Genomic DNA, 19,005 nt, shown 5'->3' with positions numbered 1-19,005 from the left:
CCCATTTATGACCGTTTTTAGCCGTATGACTTGCTCAAAATGTAACAGATTGAAACTCTCACTGGGAGATGGACTTTTTAGAGCTATGTTATCAACTGATTGTGAAATATTAGCAAGTGAATTCCCTCTGCTTAGAAGGCCTCTGAAGCAAGGAGAAAGATAAAATTTTCCTAATCCCCAGGCTGCCTTTTGATCAGTCATACAGATAAAGGCAAAAGCAGAACGAATAAACAGTCACTATTAATTTTTTTTTTAATGCCCACTGCTTTGCTGTCCCCAGCAGACTCCTCACCAACAACAGTGCGCACTGTGGAAGACGGCCTGGCTGGGGCAGAGGTCGTCTGATCCCGGGGGAAGAGCCGAACATTCTTGAGCACAAGCCAGAGCCACTGCTCTTGGAACTAACGGGCAGAAGCCGGGCACAGCGAGATGCCTTTTCATGCGCCGAGCCATGATTTGGGGCGGCTGATCTGACTAGGGTGCTGGTGTGCATTCCAGAGACACTTGACACCAGTTAAAGACTTTCCATGTGGTACAGACCATGCAAAGGACTTTTTCCAAAATATCCATTACTGCCGTTTTCTAAAAATATTTGGAAAGGAGGTAGGAAGAGTGGGAGCCAGCCCCCTCCCTCCCTTTAAGGGGGCCTAAAACATTCCTCTGTAGCAAGCTCCTTATGACACCTATCACACAGCTGTGGAGCTTCTAGTGCCCACATCTCTCATGTGGAGACCACAGTCCTTGCTTGCCCCGTGCCTCGGGCCGGGTGTGCTGTGCATCACCTGGTAGGCCAGATGTCAGCACCCTGGAAACCGTGGGGCTTGAAGACACACAGATGTCTGGCCTGTGTTTTGGGCCTGGGGTGCCAGGAACCCCAGGGTTGGGGCACTCTCTCTGCAGTCCTGGCGAGCACAGACTGCTCAGGTAGTCCATAAAGTCAGCTTCGGGTGAAGCTACAGGGTGGACTTCAACAACCCTGTTTCAGGGGCGTGGACTTGGCAGCAGGAGGAAGGGGGCCAATCCACTCACCTGGACCACTGATGACGTCACGCCCGCCAGTAGGAAAATGGCCACCACCGCTCAGACACCTGCCCCCAACCCAAGCCCAGACCCATAACCACCTGGCACTGACCGAAGCGCACAGTCCTCCTCCGTGACATCCTCTGCATCTGCCCAGGCGTCGTCTGCACCCCCTGTGGGAGAAACCTGCGGGCAGCACCGAGGCCGAGGCAGGGGCTCCACCCCAGGGCTTCCTGACCAGTCTCCCCCCGGCTCCACCCCAAGGACCACGCTCCTGCCTCTCTCAGCACCCGATGCCCCACACACCTGGCAGTCTTCTTCACCCCCAGCATCTCCTCAGGTGACGAAAGGAGGGCCCTTGCCCACCCCCCAGCTTGCTGCCCCTCCACCTACGCCACTGCAGCCCTAGGTGGCTATTCTCCACCACTGGGTTCCTGTTCTTAGTCAAAGACGGTGCAGCTCAACGCTCACCTGAGAAAATATAGTTGTAGCCAGTGCGTCCATACAGCTCCCCCCATCCAGCCAGCGTCGCCGACCTGCAAATATGCTGGGAGAGAAACCGCATTTTCAGGGTCAGATGGTTTTCTGGAGTTTTTTGGTTCGGTTTTTCCCAGCCTTTCTTGAGATATAATTGACATATGACATTGTGTAAGTTTAAGGTCTACAACACGCTGATTTGATACGCTTACATATTACAAAATCATTACCATCATAGCGTTAGCTAACACCTGCGTCATGTCACATAATCACCATTTCCTTTTTTGTGGTGAAAACATTTAAGATCATCTCTCTGTGCAACTTTCATGTATCTAATACAGTATTATTAACTATAATCACCATGCTGTACATTAGATCCACAGAACTTATTCATCTTACAACTGGAAGTTTGTACCCTCTGACCAACAGTCAGGTGGTTTTCTGAAGTGCACACAGTGGGGGGAACCCCTGGGGCCCCTCCAGGCCAGGAAAATGGGTGCAGGAGCGCTGCCCAAAGTCTTCACAGCAGTCACTCTGAAGTATGCCTAGAATTTAACCTGCAGCCTCTGTCAAGAGGTTCTCTCTCCCAAACGAGAGGCAACAGAGCGTCACTAACAGTAATGGGTAGATTCAGTGGTCGTCACGCATGTACTTGGGTAAGATCTGGCAGTTATCACATGTGTTTGTGAGTACAGGACTGAAACATGTACACCACCTTCCCACTGGATTTACACAAGCCCATGAGGGAGACGTGGCAGGCGGCAGGCACTGTTGCCGCTTCACAGATGAAAAGACGAGAGACGGGCGCAGGGAGGTGAAGTGATGCCTAAGGTCCCACAGAGGGGGTTGAGCTGGGATCTGACCGAGCCCACCTCCCTCCGGAGCCTGCGTCACTGGAACTGCTTAGCGCAGGGGAGGGCAACCTTTGCAGCAGGAGGGCCAATTAAGGGAGAAATGTTTGGGGTTTTTTTTTTTAAAGAAATTTTATCTTCTCTCTCCTCTGTATCAAGGAAGTGTAGTGGCTGTAACTGTGCTTAACTATCCTTTTACTCTTTCCTCATCACTGAAGGAGCATTTCGAGAGCTAGAATTCTAGAAACCAGGCAATGGGCATGAACTTCATTATTTAATTTCAAGGCTGAATCTTTATAAATTGTGTTTGATGAGATCCAGGAGGAATGGCAGGAGGTATCTGGTGACCCCAAGGTCTAGTTACAGGCTGGGGGAGGCTGTGAGGGTGGCTGGGAGGTTACACTAGGCGAGGGGAAGGCATTTCTGAATGGGTCACGCAGCCTGGTGGTGTAAGGAGGGTCCCTGGAAAACTGCAGAATACTGCCCAAGGGGTCTCCTTCTCCACCTGTAAAACAGGGGGAAAGAAATGGTTTTGCTGCTAGGAAAGGGGTGTGGTGGGAACTGGTAGGTCATCACCCGGCTTTCTGAGGCAGTGGCAGCCTGGGGGAGGGGGCAGGTGATAGAAAGGCAACCTGCTACAGCCCGGGGCGGGGTGGGGTGCTTTTCCAGTGCCGGGGGCAAGAATGCAATCGTGGGAGGGTTGTCCTGGAAGCCTATGAAGAAGGGCTCGGGCAGAGATTCCTGCTGGCCTGAGCAGGATGCACTCTGCGGGGGCTGCTTCATTTTTTCTGGGTCCAAAAGCATTTTGAAAATCTGATGAAAATGATAAACTGTCTCTGGATAAAAATGTACACACCAGAGTTTACCTACATCTCCAAGTCCATCCATGGACCCTTCTCCAGCCCCCGATAAGAGCCCCTACTATGAAGAGACCAACCCAGTAACTAGGAACTGCAGCAAGGGAATGTCAATCCTCAGGTTGAGGACCCCCCCCAAAGACTCTCATGGTAAGAAGGGAGGTCTGATTCCTGAAAGCAAGACAATGGGGGGGTATGTGGTTTGAGTTTGACTGGCACATGTTATCATGCCCACCCTCCCCCATCATCCAAGCTGCCGGTACCAAATCTCACTCTTCTTTGCATTACTCTGTTAAATCTTTTCAGAGTGGACACACACCCCCTCCTTCCTTAGCTGCTGAGCTCTGAGTTCTTTTCAAGGTTCAGATTCTTCTTTCTGCTCAGTTCTCCCATCTCTTTTCCACCCTGTCTTTTTGGTAACAGAGGCAGCCACACCTGGCACAGAGGACTCGTCAGATGGAGAAGAATGGGAGAGATGGCCAGCTCCCCAAGTGAAGCACCAACCTCTGCAGGAAGGTCCCGAGCCGGCGCCTGGGGGAGGCTGCATCCCAAGGCAGAGTCTAACACCTGACCTTGCTCCCTGGCCTCATGGCTCCAAAGCATAACCTGCCATTTCTGTACTTTAAGCTTCGCTCTTGACTGAAAAAGCAAGATGTACTCTGAATGCTCTCCATTTACCTAATTAGGAGTGGCCTCTAACTCTGCATGAGGAATACGGCTCTATAGGATTTGCTAATGTAGTAACCAACTTTAGCAAACGGAATAAAAGCAGCTGACCTCCGCTCCCCATCTCTTAAGGGAGGAAACAAAGAGAAAGATGACCTGTTCCAATTTTAATTGCCTAAAACCCAGATACAAGTGTTGGGGAAGAGAACGGCATGGGAGAACTGCTTACCCTTAAATGCTTAAACTTAGTTGTAAAAAAATTTTAATAATATATCTTATTCAACCCAATATATCCAAAATATTACTATGTCAACATATAATCACTTTAAAAATTACTAATGTTTTACATTTTTTGGACTAAGTCTTCAAAATCCAGTATGTATTGTATACTCGCAGCACATCTCAACTAGGATACTTTATTTTCAGCATTTAAAGGGAAACGTAGTCCTGCCCCAAAATAAAGTTGTGTTTAACCAAAAAAATTCTACATTGCTTCAGCTATAAAATGGAAATTAATTGAAATGAAATACAATCAGACATTTAGCTCCTTGGCTGCCCCAGCCACACTGGACTGAATCTGGAGAGAAGCAGGAAGCGGGCACTTCTGAACATACCTCCCCCTCCCCAGCCCGGCAGGATGTGCTGGTAGCAAACACTGCTGTCCCCGCACTGGCTAGGGCCTGCTGGGAGCCATGTCTCTGAGGATGAGATGCCCACCTCACAACAGAAGACCCTCTCCTGCCCTTCCCCATCTCCCTCTCACCTGCTGGTTCACAGGTCAACCTTCCCCACTCACTGAGCTCCACAGGGACAGGACTGTCTTAGTCACCTGTCCCCCTAGAACCCAGCAGAGAGCCCACTACCACTTTAAAGAGCCGTGTCTTCCTACTGAGCTTGCACGTACAGCTGGGTGGGCACTTGCTAGGCGCTGGGACGACAGCAGCAAGACAAGGCCTCTGCCCTCAAAGGGATTACGGCTGAGAGGAGACAGCAGACTTGCAAACACAATAGGAATAAAACATATATAAGGTGTTCGATCCCTGGTTGGGGAACTAAGGCCCCACAACTGCACGGCATGGCCAAAAAAACCCAAAAGAATAATCCCTCCAACTTTTCGCCCTCCCTCTGAAATGAGTTGCCTTGGGCTCTTTCTCCCAGGCCTGCTGCAATCTCACTGGACTAAGCCGGTCAATGTGGCACTTCCCAAATGCATTCCGCAAAGTCCCTTCCTCAAGGTCTGCCGAGTGAGAAACAGCAGACCTGACAACACTACACAGGTCCCTCTGCTTCCGGACTTCTCAGAGCCTTTCCTATGTCAGTGCACACTTTCCGATGTACCTCTTGAATCTGGAGCTTGGGGGTCAGGCCAAATCTAGTAATGTGCTGTCTCTCACCCTTGTTTGACAGGGAATGCTTTGCACAAGCACATCCTTAAACTACTATTCTATGGAACACACTGTGGGAAGCACTGGTTTGAGTATTTCCTATGTAATTTCTAGCAACAAGCACTATGCCCCACAGAGCAGTGTGTTATACTCCAGTTATCTAAACCGGAGTTCCCAGAGCTTACAGCAACACGAAACTTTCCAAAGGGGAAGAGGGAATAAATAGCTTTAAGATGATCGATTTCTGGAACTTGACTTCCAGACATACTTTTCCCTAAAATCGACCTGTCCACGAAAGCCTGTGGCAAGTCTCCTTTCCTACCCCCCCCCTTTCACATTCCCCCTTCTTCCATTTTACGAAAGAAAGGCACAAAGGGATGGAAACAAGCCCTGTGTCTCTCCTCCCCACTGCCCTGCCCCAGCCCTCACCTGCACTGGGAGACCGGACTATAGTCCGAGAGGCACCAAGACCACAGCGCATTCAGGTACGTATTGGATGACTAGAAAAGACAGCCTAAGGGACTTCCCTGGCGGTCCAGTGGTTGAGACTTCACCTTCCAATGCAGGGGGTGCGGGTTCGATCCCTGGTAAGGAAGCTAAGATTCCACATGCCTGGCGGCCAAAAAACCGAAACATGAAACAGAAGCAATACTGTAACAAACTCAATAAAGATTAAAAAAAAAAAAAATTGGTCCACATTAAAAAAAAGGAATAGAGAGCCTACACCCCTGCTTCCCTCCCCTGATCCAGGCTCTCTGTTAGTCCGTTCCTTCTGGATTAATCTTTCTCAAAATGCTATTTGTATCTTGTACTTCCCTGCTCAGAAATCACAGTGGCTCTCCCAGCAAACACCTTGGCCAGCATCTGGCCTTCCTGCATTCAGTCCCTTCCTTCCTTGGCTCTGCCACGTACCTTGCGCTCCCGTCAGGGAGTCTCTCGGACTTTCCGCGCCTGCCTTCGTGCTCCCCCAATGCTGGCACCTGCCTGGAACACCCTCCCACCCTTCCTCCAAAGCTTGCAGCCTAGTCCCGCTCACCCAATGAGGCCATGTCTGTCAGTCCACACTGCTGCCCATCTGTTTTTTTTGTGTGTTTTTAATTTTTGGCCGCACTGCACAGCATGCAGGATCTTAGTTCCCCAACCAGGGGTCGAACCCACACCCCCTGAAGTGGAAGCACAGGGTCTTAACCACTGGACTGCCCGGGAAGTCCCCAACTGCTGCCCGTCTTATGTGGGTTCCTCTGACACCACACCACGTGGCCCTAAGCTGCAGTGTGGTAACTTGAGGGCGTTTTGCAGTAAGTTTAAACCCCAGCTCTCTAGTTGTGTAAACTTGGGGAAGTTATTTAACCACTTTGAGCCTTCGTTTCATCTGCAAAATGGGAATATCAAATACACCAAAGGATTATAAAAAGAGGTGAAATGAGACCATAGTGGGCAGCCAAATTAACAACAGTCACTAGAATATAAGCTTGATAAGGGTGAGGATTTTTGTCTACCTTATATGCTGATGTACCTTGAGGCCTGAACATGACACACATTCAATAAATACTTGGTAAATTATATGACTGAAAGAATGAACAAACAACAATGTACTTACTCATCTGATCTAATCCATTCATAAACTTTTGATGTAGGCATGATTATTTTTCCCATTTTATAGAGGAGGAAACTGAGGCCTTGCACAGGCAGGAAGTAACAGAGCCAGGATCAGAACGTAGGCAGTCTGGCTCCAGGACACAGGGTGGGGTCCTCTGCTGTGACTGTCCCTTTCCTAATTAGACTCACCTTCAAAAAAAGTCGTATCAGAATTGGTCTGTTTCTCTGGCCTGCTTCCCACGGCACCAGGCACCCAGTAATCACCCAAACTTGTCTGGCAAAAGCCAAGAACATGAGACTCTACACTTTGCATTAAGCCAGGTACCCCGCGAGAGGGTCTCAGGGATGCGAGGCTACGGCGTGGTCTTACCTTGCCCTTGAACAGGATCACTGGGCAGACAAACCGTCCTCTGCACCTGGCCGTCTTGCTGCGGTTGACGAGGTCCTGCAACTTGCTCACCTGCACGGTGCTCTGAAACCTAAAAACGGGCAAGAGAGGTAGGTCAGGCTGCTTCTGCGTGAGTACTGTGTGCCCCATACTAGGGTTGTGTGTGTGTGTGTGTGTGTGTGTGTGAATATTCATTTCAAATTTAATACATGCTCAGATTCCTAAATTCTAGATCATGGACATTCTAAGCTTTTCAAGAAAAGAAAAAAATGCTATATTATAGATACTAAAATGGAAGTCATCCTGATTTCAAAACCTTTAAGATTAAAAAAAAAAAAAAAGTCAGCTACTCTGAAGACATGGTATTTAAAATACAGAAACATACATAGCAAACTGAATGTTGATTATGTCTAGGGTGTTCAGTATTTTACTCCAAAAGTAAGACAATAGGTGTGCTGGGGACCCTCAGGAAATCATGGGGCCATTCTTGTCATCTTTCAGAGTGCAGGATAAGATGAAGGTTCACATTTCACAGGGCTATGAGCCTCTGATACCTCCCCAACGTTCCAGCTACCTCTAACAGTCCAAAAAGCCAACAGGGCAGGGAATGCTGGAGCAAAGGCAGTGAAAGAGAAGCTATTTGTGGCCTTGAGAAGCACAGTAGCTAATGCACTGGGTTTGGTAAGGGAGCTTCTAGAACATGAAAAAAATACATTTAGAAATGAGCTTAAGCAACTCACATATTAAATCAGGTCAAATCAGCTGACCCCTAAAAGAAGGGTCTACTCTCATAGCTTCACCCACTGATTCTTTTTTTCTTTTTTTAAAATTTCTTGGCCGCGCTGAATGACATGCGGGATCTTAGTTCCCCGACCAGGGTTTGAACCCGCGCCCCCTGCAGTGGAAGCGCAGTCTTAGCCACTGGACCACCAGGGAAGTCCCCACCCATAGATTCTTAACAAAAGACTCCACATCAGCCAGTCAGAGCTTCTGGTTGCAAGAGGAACAGGAGGCAGGGAAGTTCAAGAGTGGGAAGCTATCTCCGCCATGCAGAGTAATGCAGGGTGACAGGAGAGAAGGGAGGGAAGACACTCAAGTGCCCTCGTTACAAGGGCTGCGCTTCCAGGCTGAATCCAAGAGGGCGTTCATTCCTTCTACATCCCAGTCGTGCTAGCACTCCCGTGTCACTGCACAGCATGTGCACACAAACAATTGTTTCAGAATGAGTAAGTTCACCAACTGCTACACATCTGTGGTACCCTTTTAAGCATATCTGGATGCTGCTGGCACCAATAAAAATATAGTCTTTTAAAAACACTGCTGATTTCTTAGTAGCCTTCATAGATATATTGTCAAACCAGTTACTAATAAAATAACTACTATCAAGTGAAGATGTGAAATTGAAGTTAAACAGCGGTCTTCAAATAAAAACCTGGACCAAGAGTTTGGTGACCATGGAAAGAGAACAAGGGAATAAAATAAGAGGACTTATACTTCCTATGGTGTATTTTTCTGTAAGGTCTGATTTAAGATTTTTTTTTCATTTTTATTAAACATTTTGTTTTAAATCACAAAATTATTATATCCTTACCATAACCAATTCAAACAACAAAGAAGTGACTACATGTTATTTTTACAATCAAGATTTTTTTCCTTTTTTGATGGAAGGAGGAAGGCTGGGGTGCCTCTTCAAGGTACCCGTAGGACAGCACGGACCAACTAGCCAGGTCCTAGAAAAAACATGGTTTACTGAAAACCAAGTTCTGCCACCTTCCCCTCACTCAGGTTCTCTATGAAATAAAAAGGCACCTCAGGGTTTCCCTGGTGGCACAGTGGTTAAGAATCCGCCTGCCAATGCAGGGGACACGGGTTCGAGCCCTGGTCCAGGAAGATCCCACGTGCCGTGGAGCAACTAAGCCCATGCGCCACAACTACTGAGCCTGTGCTCTAGAGCCTGCGAGCCACAACTACTGAGTCCACGCGCCTAGAGACCATGCTCCGCAACAAGAGAAGCCACCGCAATGAGAAGCCCACGCACAGCAATGAAGACCCAATGCAGCCAAAAAATTAAAAAAAAAAAAGGCACCTCAGAATGAAACAATGGCCTAATTAAACTCAGATGCCAAGATAATACAAAACTGAGCGTACAGAGTATGGCTCACAGTAGTCTCCCTCCCACCTTTTGGTGGCCTCCGACCATTTGCACAGATGTGGTCAGCACCATCTGTTTTAACTGACTCTCACGGAGCTCACTCCAGCAGCTCTAAAAGCCTTGAAACCGCATTTGATTCTCCCAGGCTGAATCCTTCCATTCAGCAAACTCTCCACATAACTGAGGGAGAGAACATGCCAGCATTTCCCTCTTAGAGGCTCTGGGCAGTCTTATCATGTGAAGGAAGGCACCTTTTTCTTGTTAGGCTAGCTGGTGCTTTATTTTCCTGGGTCCCCTACTCAAAGAACCAATTCAGTTTCTGTTCTCAGCGGTTCCTGTTTTTATTTTTGTTATCTCTTGGCCTCAGAATCTTTCCCTTACTGTGCTAAGCACTGGGCTGTGTCAGGCACCTGATACTCATATTTGAATGAATGAAAGTGAGCTTGTGTATTTACGTCTGTCTTGTGGGACTGAGCCCTTAACCTGTGGGATCTAATGCTATCTGTAGAACACAAGGCTGGCGTCTGAAAGTGAGTGGAATGGGAGAACAACCCCCCCACCCTACGCTCACACACAAGTTGGAATTATCAAGTGCAGAACTTTAACCACTGTCTCCCAATGCTTCACCTGTACTTGCCCTAATTCTGGCCTTCGTTACACTGTCATTGCTCATTGATTGGTCTGTGTTACCCACCAGATCTAAAGGTAGGGACTTCATCTCTCTGGTAGGGCCTCCAACTAGACCCCTGGGGTCTGCCTCATGGCAGCAGTCTGCCTCGTTGACAAACTCATGTCTTCATCGTTCAGAGATCCCCATCCAGGCTTCTATTCTCAGATACGGGCTAAACTGGGGAGGTGGGTTAAGAGGTCCAAACCACTTCCTGAATCCAATTCTACCCTATGTAACTCAGTCTAATTAGTGTCATATTAACACCAAGTCCAGGCATGTGTAAAGAAGCAAAAAGTGCTACTTCTTCCCACCTGAACATGCACATACTCCCTTCTCTTTAACAGGCATCGCCCACTCAGTATCACTTCGAGGCCTTGCAAGAAGCGAAAAGTAAAAACAAACTCCACGGGACTTCCCTGGCGGCGCAGTGGATAAGACTCCGTGCTCCCAATGCAGGGGGCCTGGGTTTGATCCCTGGTCAGTGAACTAGATCCCACATGTGTGCCGCAACTAAGAGTTCACAAGCCACAACTAAGGAGCCCACATGCTGCGACTAAGACCCGGCACAACGAAATAATAAATAAAAACAAACAAACAAACAAAAACAAACTCCACAATTCCTCTAGGGTTAGGGATATACTGCAGTGACCCTAGCCTGGGCAGCTAGACCCCGCTAGGCAAGATGGGAGCGCCGTGGTGGTGACAGAAAGAAGAGGCAGTCATACAAGTGCTCTGATCTACATTCAATTCCTTTTCCCAATACATTCTTTTTTCTCAGTGCACCCCACCACGACCTCATTACAGGGCACACTGATAGATCTCTCATTTTACTCCTCCGCTTGAAAGGCTTCTCTGGCTCCCTGCCGTTCCCAGGCTATAGCAAAGGTGAGACTCATCTAGGGAGCTCTCTGAGGCACAGATTCTGGAAACTGTGATTCAGGGGCCCTGGAATCTGTGATTTCAATGAGTGCTCAGGGGGTACTAGCCCAATAACCACTGACACCCACAAGTCCACACGCCTGATGATCAAGACCCTGTACAAGCTGGTCCCTAACAAAGGACATTTCAGGGACACCCCTACTCATCCTTCCAAATCCAGCTGAAAGGTCTCCCCAAACATACACCAGGCAGAATCCACCCTTCTCCCCAGTTCGTCTACAGCAGTGCTTCTCAAACCTCCATGTGCGTACGAATCACGGGGCCATCTTGTTATGCTGTGATTTTGATTCAGTGGCTCTGGAGCCCAAGACTCAGAATCTCTAGCCGTTCCTGGGTGCACTGATGGGCGCACCGTGAGCAGTGATGGCCCGCTGCACTTTGCAGCACGACTCTACCACAGCACTCATCATCACAGTGCTTCCACGGGGCCAGGCTCTCACGGATATTGTTGGCAACAGCTCCTGGAACTCCCTTAAAATCAACAGCAAGCAGGGAGCCTAGGGGAACAAACTTTGAGATCAACATAAAGCACTTCCTAGAGCATCAGTGATTATTTATCAGTGTCAAACAACTCTACAATTTACTGACTGCCTATGGGCTGCATCCTGTGCCGGGTGCTCTGTGTCTGCTCTGGTGTGAACTGTTACCACACACGAAGCACTCGGGCCTTGGGAGGCCCTCAATAAATGTAGCTCTTATTTCTAATTCTTACAGCACACACGTCAGGCTTGGAATAGTCCTGTTTATCAGCAGGAACTGCAAAAGCCACTTTTCTAAATAGAGGTAGAAACTGATGAGGAAACTGAGACAAAGAGGTTCAGTAACTTCCCCAAGTTAGTTACACAGCCAGCAAGCAGGGCAGCCAGCACGTACGCTGACCTCAGGCTCTTAAGCTCCATATACCGTAAGTGCCCTTCCACATGTCGACAAAGCATACCTCCCACTTGCTCTCTTAAAAAAAAGAAAAAAACAGAACAAAAAACACTGAGGTTCAGAAAGGTGAGGTGTGAAGTCAGCTGTCTCAGGACAATGAGCTATAGGGTAGGAGTAAAACAGGAGGCCAGGGCTATGACTCCCAACCCCTCCTTCTATGCTGTGCTACTCTGCCAATCTAAGATGTGAAACCCTGAAGAAAACAAAGATGCCAATGAGGCTTGACACCTGGGAAAAGTGAGCCTGCCCCACCCAGCTGCAGACTTTCCTAACCCTGGGCATGAGCTGTCAAGGCCTTCCCAGATGGGCACGCTTTGGTTACATGATGCTCACGTGTCTTTCTCCTTCTCAGAACTCTCATACTCCAGGAACACGATGTGCTGGGGGTAGTGGCCGCAGATATCCCCATTCACATTTTGGATCACGCTGTAACAGTAGTCTCGGCCAAACAGCTCCAGACATCTCTTCTCAATGCGCTCAACCTGCACAGAGGAGGAGATCTGAGCATAAAGAAGATTCTGGGGTTCTGAGAATTCGGCGGTTCCTGACCTGGAGAGGTCTCTGGGAATGACAATGTGCCTCTGTGATTATAATTCAATACCAGTAAAAGACATCTTGCTAGATCACAGGCCCTAAACGTGTGGTTCATGAACCCCTATGGTAAACTTTGGGAGAGACTCTGAACCCCTCAATGTTGTGGTGAAACTGTGTACGTTAAGCATTTGAAGAGAGGTTGACACCTTTCATTAGATTCTCAAAGGGGTCCACAATCCATAAAATATTAAGAACCCCTGCTCTAAGTTACTTTATTTTTAATAAATTTATTTATTTATTTTTATTTTTGGCTGCATTGGGTCTTTGCTGGAGCACACGGGATTTCTCTAGCTGAGGAGAGCGGGGGCTATTCTTTGTTGCAGTGCGCGGGCTTCTCATTAAGGTGGCTTCAGTAGTTGTGGCTCGCGGGCTCTAAAGTGCAGGCTCAGTAGTTGTGGCGCACGGGCTTAGTTGCTCCGCGGCATGTGGGATCTTCCCGGACCAGGGCTCGAACCCCTGTCCCCTGCATTGGCAGGCAGATTCTTAACCAATGCGCCACCAGGGAAGTCCCTCTCTAGGTTACTTTAACCGGCACTAATCCATTATCTTCCTTTGGCTGCAGATTCTTCCCCATTCTCCAGCCACAGACCAGTACCTAGAAGCTCTAGTTAGTGTAATGAGTAAAAGATGCAGACAAAGCTGTCTCCTTACACGCAATTTGCTTATGAAATAGAAGGAACAGCTCCCTTAAAATTGCCCTTGTTTTGCTCAGTTCAGGGAAAGACCCACCAGAAGAACAACATAAAACCTGTAACATCTCAAGAAGTCTGCAAAAGATCAGAAGTTTAGGGCCAGGTGGAGTGAATCAAGTATAACTTTTTTACAACCCTAATCTTCAGGGGTGTGTAAGAAGGAAGGGGGGCCCAGCAAAACTGACCCTCTAGCCACCCGAAAGACCAATGTGGAGGGAAAAACTCACAAAAATTAGAAATCCTCAAATTTCAAGGGGCACGAGTATCATTAAGAAGCCTATTAGAAAATACAAATTCCAGATTCCCACCCCCAGAAATTCTAACTCAGTAGGACTGGGTGGGATCAAGGAACCTTTATTTTTAACAAACACCCCAGATGACGCTGAAACAGGTGGTCCTCAGGCTAAGCTCTGAAAAATACTCGGTCCTTTGGAGAGTGGGGGAGACCCATCATTACTGAAGTCTTCCCTGCATTACTCCAGACTAGCAGATGCCAAGTGCAGTTAAGTCCTAGCATAGGCAACCCCTGGAGCCAAACCAGAGTTTCATGGCCTGGGAGGGAACAGAATTCCATTGGAAAACCTGATGCTAAACCTGCCAAAACCACGTGGGGAGTGAAGGATGGCAGGGTCGGCAAGATTCCCATCAGACTGCCAGGCAATGCCTAAGATGGGAATGGCCTGACCAGACTGGAAGCCTTCCAGGTCTGGCAATAAGGAGACTGAAGGGAATCCCAAAAGTAGAAAAAAAGAGAAACTAAGACTTGCTTTTGACAAAGGAACAGAGGGAGTATGAGTTGCCTTCCTGCTCTATGGGAGAAAGAAAAGGATGGGCCTAATTCTAAAGTCATGCTGAGACCGTACAAGGGGGCAACACACTCGGTTTATCTCTTGGCTCCATTCTGCCCCACCCCTCCAGCCCCTTCACTCTGATCTCTGACCTGGATAAATCCTCTACACTTCAAAAAATCTAGGTATGAGAGTTTTTGTCCCCATACCTAATGCATGGGAATAACCCTCCTCAGCTCCTCTTCTCTAATCTCTGAACAAGGCCACTCAGCGCTAATCTTTGACCTCCAAACCCTTTGTCTCAAACCAAAACGTCGTCCCTCCTCGGCTCGTTCTAAGCCCAGTTCCTCCTTTTCGGTTTTTAAACCCGACCCTTACCCTCCGGGTCCAGACACTGGGCACTTCCCTCTCTCTCTGTCCTATGACCCCTGACCTCAGCAACGTCGCAAACCAGGGACCTTCTCTTTCTGCTCATCGCGCCTCCGGACTCACCTTAGAGCCTCCCGTTCCGCTGCAGTCCTTGGCCCGGTACTGAGTCCGGGAGAACTCCTCCAGCAGCTCCCCGAGCCCTGGCTCCTGCGGCTGTGGGGTGCCTGAAGAAGCCGAGGACCCCGCCGAGGCGGCGGCGGCGGCCCGAGCGCCGGCCATGGCCCAGCCCCGCGTCCCTTTCAGCGCCCTGCGTCGCCCTCAGCGCGGGCCAGCCCAGCCCATGGCACCTGGAGGCACCGACTCCGAGTCCTGAACCTCCGGAGCCGCCTCAGCCACCTCCTTCGCTTTCCACTTCCGGCCCCGCCCCACCCAGCCGGATGTTTACTCCAGAGCTGGCCAATCGGAGCCCAGGACTCGCGCCCTGCCCCACGATTACCTGCCCACCCCCGACGCGGAGCGGTCCAAGTGGTCTCCGGAGAGGGGACCGCGGCCGCTCTCAGAAACCTCGTGCTCCGCCCCACCGGGTTTCCCCTGGGAAGCCAGGCTAAACCATTGGGGCTGCGGGGGGGTACAGCGCGGAACTAGGAGGAAGGAACCACGGGAAAGAACCAGCTGAAGAGTGGAATAAACCATTAACAGGGAGAGGAGGCGGGAACTCTTGGAGGCACCTAGTTAGTGTTGGCAACCATAGTAATGACAATAAGTAATAATAAAACAGCATTTCGTAAGGCACTTTGCTTGCATTGCTGCTCACAGCCGTCCCTCTGATTATAGTGCTGCAATAGTCAACCCGCTTTATTGAAGTAACCGCGGGTCATGACTGGCTTGAAATTCTGTGATTAAAAAGCCCCATGTTATTTTTCTTTTTTTCTTAATGGAGTATTTCAAACATTCATAGAAATGGAGAGAATAGTATAATGAACCCTCATGTGTCCATTAGCTTGTTTCAATGATCATCAACATACACCAATCTATCTTGTTTCATCAATCTTTGCCCCATCCAATAGTATTATTTTAAAGCACATCTCATTATTTAATCTGTGAATACTTCAGTATTAATCTTCTAACAGATTAGTACTGTTAAAAAATGACTAAGGAAGAGAATTTAGGTGTTAAACATACTTTAACACTTCATGAAGCCACCACTGTTTGTTCCCAAGGGTCCAAAGAACTGCAACATGGGACTGAAGGCAGGACACTTTTATAGGATAAAGAATAAGGAACAAGGAAGAAATGGGAATTCCCTGGCGGTCCATTGGTTAGGACTCCTCCGCCCTTTCACTGCTGAGGACCTAGGTTCAGTCCCTCATCAGAGAACTAAGATCCCTGCAAGCCACCTGGCGGCCAAAAAAAAAAAAAAAAAAAAAAGAACATGGAAGAGAAAAATAGAAAATGAATAAAGAACAAGGAAGTAATTATAAAGCCCAGAGTTTGGGGATTGGCTGACTAGATATACTGTGTTTCTGGTCAAGCAGAACATTTACAGAGACACCAAAGTTACTAAGTTTTGCTCTCTTGCTGTGGCACTCTGGGCAGGAGTGGCTCCATCTTTGGCCTAGAAATTTATTTCAGTAATTCTCCCTTTTCTCATCCTCTTGACCATTCAAGAGGTTTGGTCAAAAATATCAGTACTAACATGACCCTCAGTCACCACTGCCTCTTCTGCTCTCAGTGTAGCATTCACGAGAGGTGATGTCAGGCTTGTATTCTTGGCCCTGGTTCTGTTCTTCTGTTCTCTTTTGTCACTTCAGTCAGAGAGAGACCATGTGTTGGCTGGTCAGTCGCTGCCCACATGCATTTAAAACTTTTGAGAGAACCCAGCTTATCAGGGAGACAATAATAATTACTAGCAACAAAACAATGTCCATGGTTTGGAGAGTACTCCTGAGCCAGGGTCCCCATGATCCAAACCAGCTAGAAAACTGGGGACACTTCTTTAAGTCAGTTGGCCTGTTTATGTATTTCGTGTAACTATGTCTCCTTCCCCAGAAATGTTTATGCAGCAAGCTTGTTCCAGAGAAACTGAGGTGTTATAAATCAGGGAGAAGTTTGTGACGGGAAGAAAGAACTACAGGATCACCAGCATCCAAGCCAGTCCAATAGTCAGATTACCCTTCTTTGCAATGGTCTGAGGTAGGTGAACAGTCATCTTTCCAGGCTAGAGCAAGCCAAAAGGTGGAGAAAAGAATAATAAAGACCTTCATGATGTAAGAATTAGGAAAAGGATGGTCAGAGAAGGAAGGAAGAATGGAAGGAAATGCTCTTAATCTGACTTCTTGGGAGGAAACAGTCTACCTCAGTGTTGCCTAGTTCTCTTCCTAGTCAATTGGATTTTGAGGTCTTTGGCATTTAAACAGGGCCAGATGTCAGGTGGGGTCTTCTTCAGTTGTGAAACGTACCCAGATTTTTAAATTTGTTTGTTTGTTTCTTTTAAAGTTGGCTCTTTTATTTTGCTATTTTTTAAAATATTTATTTATTTATTTGGCTGTGCTGGGTCTCAGTTGTGGCACATGGGATCTTCGCTGTTGCATGCAGGATCCTCGTTGCAGCATGCAGTATCTTCTAGTTGCGGCATGCGAACTCCTAGTTGCGGCATGCGAACTCCTAGTTGCGGAATGTGGGATCTAGTTCCCGGACCAGGGATCGAACCTGGGCCCCCTGCAATGGGAGCACGTAGTCATAGACCCTGGACCACAAGGGAAGTCCCTGTACCCAAGTTTTCACACCTTGTAGTTCGACAGTGATGTTAGTGGTCAAGAACTCTTGGTAGGGTCCTTTCCAGGAATCTCACTTCTGCAAAAGCATCAAAGTAAAACAATAATTGTCTGTAAATGACAACGAACTTTAAAATGCCCATGGTTGGAGATCTGATGAGAGTTCATTATAATGGAATTGACAAGGAAATTTGGTTATTTCTGTGATACCCAACATTTTTAAGACAATAACTAGGAATCTGGGAAGCTGAGGCCCATTGGGTAGCTAGCAGGGCACAGGACTGAGCTGAAAAGCCATACTTCCCTGTTAACATCCTGTGCTCGTGCTGAGGGGGCAATGGTGGCTTCCTGTATCCTCCTGCACACTGGACAGAAGATGTCCCTGATTGGACTGGGCACCTGGAAGAGCAAGCCTGGCCAGGTAAAAGCAGTTATTAAGTATGCCTTGAGTATAGGCTACCGCCACATTGACTGTGCTATCTACGGCAACGAGACTGAGATTGGGGATGCCCTGAAGGAGGATGTGGGACCTGGCAAGCTGGTGCCTCAGGAGGAGCTGTTTGCGACTTCCAAGCTGTGGAACACGAATCGCCACCCTGAGGATGTGGAGCCTGCCCTCCGGAAGACACTCGCTGACCTCCAGCTGGAGTATTTGGACCTGTACCTGATGCACTGGCCTTATGCCTTTGAGCGGGGAGACAACCCTTTTCCTAAGAATGCTGATGGGACTATATGCTATGACTCCACCCACTAAAAGGAGACTTGGAAGGCTCTGGAGGCACTGGTGACTAAGGGGCTGGTGCGGGCACTGGGCCTGTCCAACTTCAGCAGTCAGCAGATCGATGATGTGCTCAGTGTGGCCTCTGTGCGCCCAGCTGTCCTGCAGGTGGATTGCCACCCATACCTGGCTCAGAAGGAGCTGATTGCCCGCTGCCAAGCACGCGGCCTGGAGGTGACTGCTTATAGCCCTCTGGGCTCCTCTGAGCATGCTTGGCGTGATCCTGATGAGCCTGTCCTGCTTGAGGAGCCAGTGGTCCTGGCACTGGCTGAAAAGCATGGCTGGTCTCCAGCTCAGATCTTGCTGAGGTGGCAGGTCCAGCAGAAAGTGAGCTGCATCCCCAAGAGTGTCACACCTTCCCATATCCTTCAGAACATCCAGGCGTTTGACTTCACCTTTAGCCTGGAGGAGATGAAGCAGCTGGATGCCCTGAATAAAAATTTGCTATTCATCATGCCCGTGCTTACGGTGGATGGGAAGAGGGTCCCGAGAGATGCAGCTCACCCCCTTCAATGACCCATATTGAGACCACAGCTTCCTGGCTTCCTTTTCATCTCTCCAGCTATAATGTCCTGCCATCCCCAGAAAGAAGGAGTTAATAAAGCCATTGGAGTATCCAACCAAAAAACATAAAGACAATAACTAGGATTATAACTTGTAACATTATACCATGCACATCAGATTTTTAGGAATTTTATATAAGTTCTGGAACACTTATGTTAATAACATACCCACACAAAGATAAGCTAAAGTTAAACATCACTTCTTATTTGGCAATGTTTTCTTTGTAATTTAACATATCAAATAAGCCTAATTAGCTTCACATTTCTCTTTTTATAAGGAGAGAGAACAAATATACTAGGGTCCCTTTGGAAAATCCCAAAGTTGGCCCCAGGTCAAAAAAAACCTCATTTAGAATTTGATTTTGGGGGGTTCCCTGGTGGCACAGTGGTTAAGAATCCGCCTGCCAATGAAGGGGACACGGGTTTGAGCCCTGGTCCGGGAAGATCCCACATGCTGCGGAGCAAGTAAGCCCGTGAGCCACAACTACTGAGCCTGCGCTCTAAAGCCCG

At 48.3% G+C, this 19,005-nt stretch overlaps 2 protein-coding genes across 8 annotated transcripts in view; one reads left to right on the top strand and one right to left on the bottom strand.

Annotated features, from left to right (window-relative positions):
- MTMR14 (myotubularin related protein 14) overlaps positions 1-14,795 on the bottom strand; it is a 42,869-nt gene extending 28,074 nt beyond the window's left edge. For 5 of the 7 annotated variants that reach the window (XM_061197191.1, XM_061197193.1, XM_061197192.1 and 2 more), the window contains exons 1-5: positions 14,504-14,795; positions 12,271-12,419; positions 7,226-7,334; positions 1,492-1,567; positions 1,133-1,193 (exon numbers count right to left, since the gene is read on the bottom strand). In XM_061197191.1, the coding sequence (XP_061053174.1) occupies positions 1,133-1,193; positions 1,492-1,567; positions 7,226-7,334; positions 12,271-12,419; positions 14,504-14,659 (551 nt within the window). In that variant the 5' untranslated portion in view covers positions 14,660-14,795. Of the gene's footprint in view, positions 1-292; positions 514-1,132; positions 1,194-1,491; positions 1,568-7,225; positions 7,335-12,270; positions 12,420-14,503 lie in introns of those variants that run through there. The other 2 variants (XM_061197198.1, XM_061197196.1) reach the window with 2 other exon arrangements.
- A 2,636-nt stretch (positions 14,796-17,431) lies between these two features.
- On the top strand, positions 17,432-18,448 carry LOC133095776 (aldo-keto reductase family 1 member A1-like). The gene is given in 1 exon segment (XM_061197491.1): positions 17,432-18,448. A coding segment is annotated over 1 exon segment (957 nt). The 5' UTR covers positions 17,432-17,491.
- Positions 18,449-19,005: the final 557 nt, after the last annotated feature.

This window comes from Eubalaena glacialis, chromosome 7 (assembly GCF_028564815.1).
Source record: "Eubalaena glacialis isolate mEubGla1 chromosome 7, mEubGla1.1.hap2.+ XY, whole genome shotgun sequence".
Taxonomy (NCBI): domain Eukaryota; kingdom Metazoa; phylum Chordata; class Mammalia; order Artiodactyla; family Balaenidae; genus Eubalaena; species Eubalaena glacialis.
Note: the sequence above shows the minus strand (reverse complement) of the source record. Positions and strands in the feature narration are given on the sequence as shown.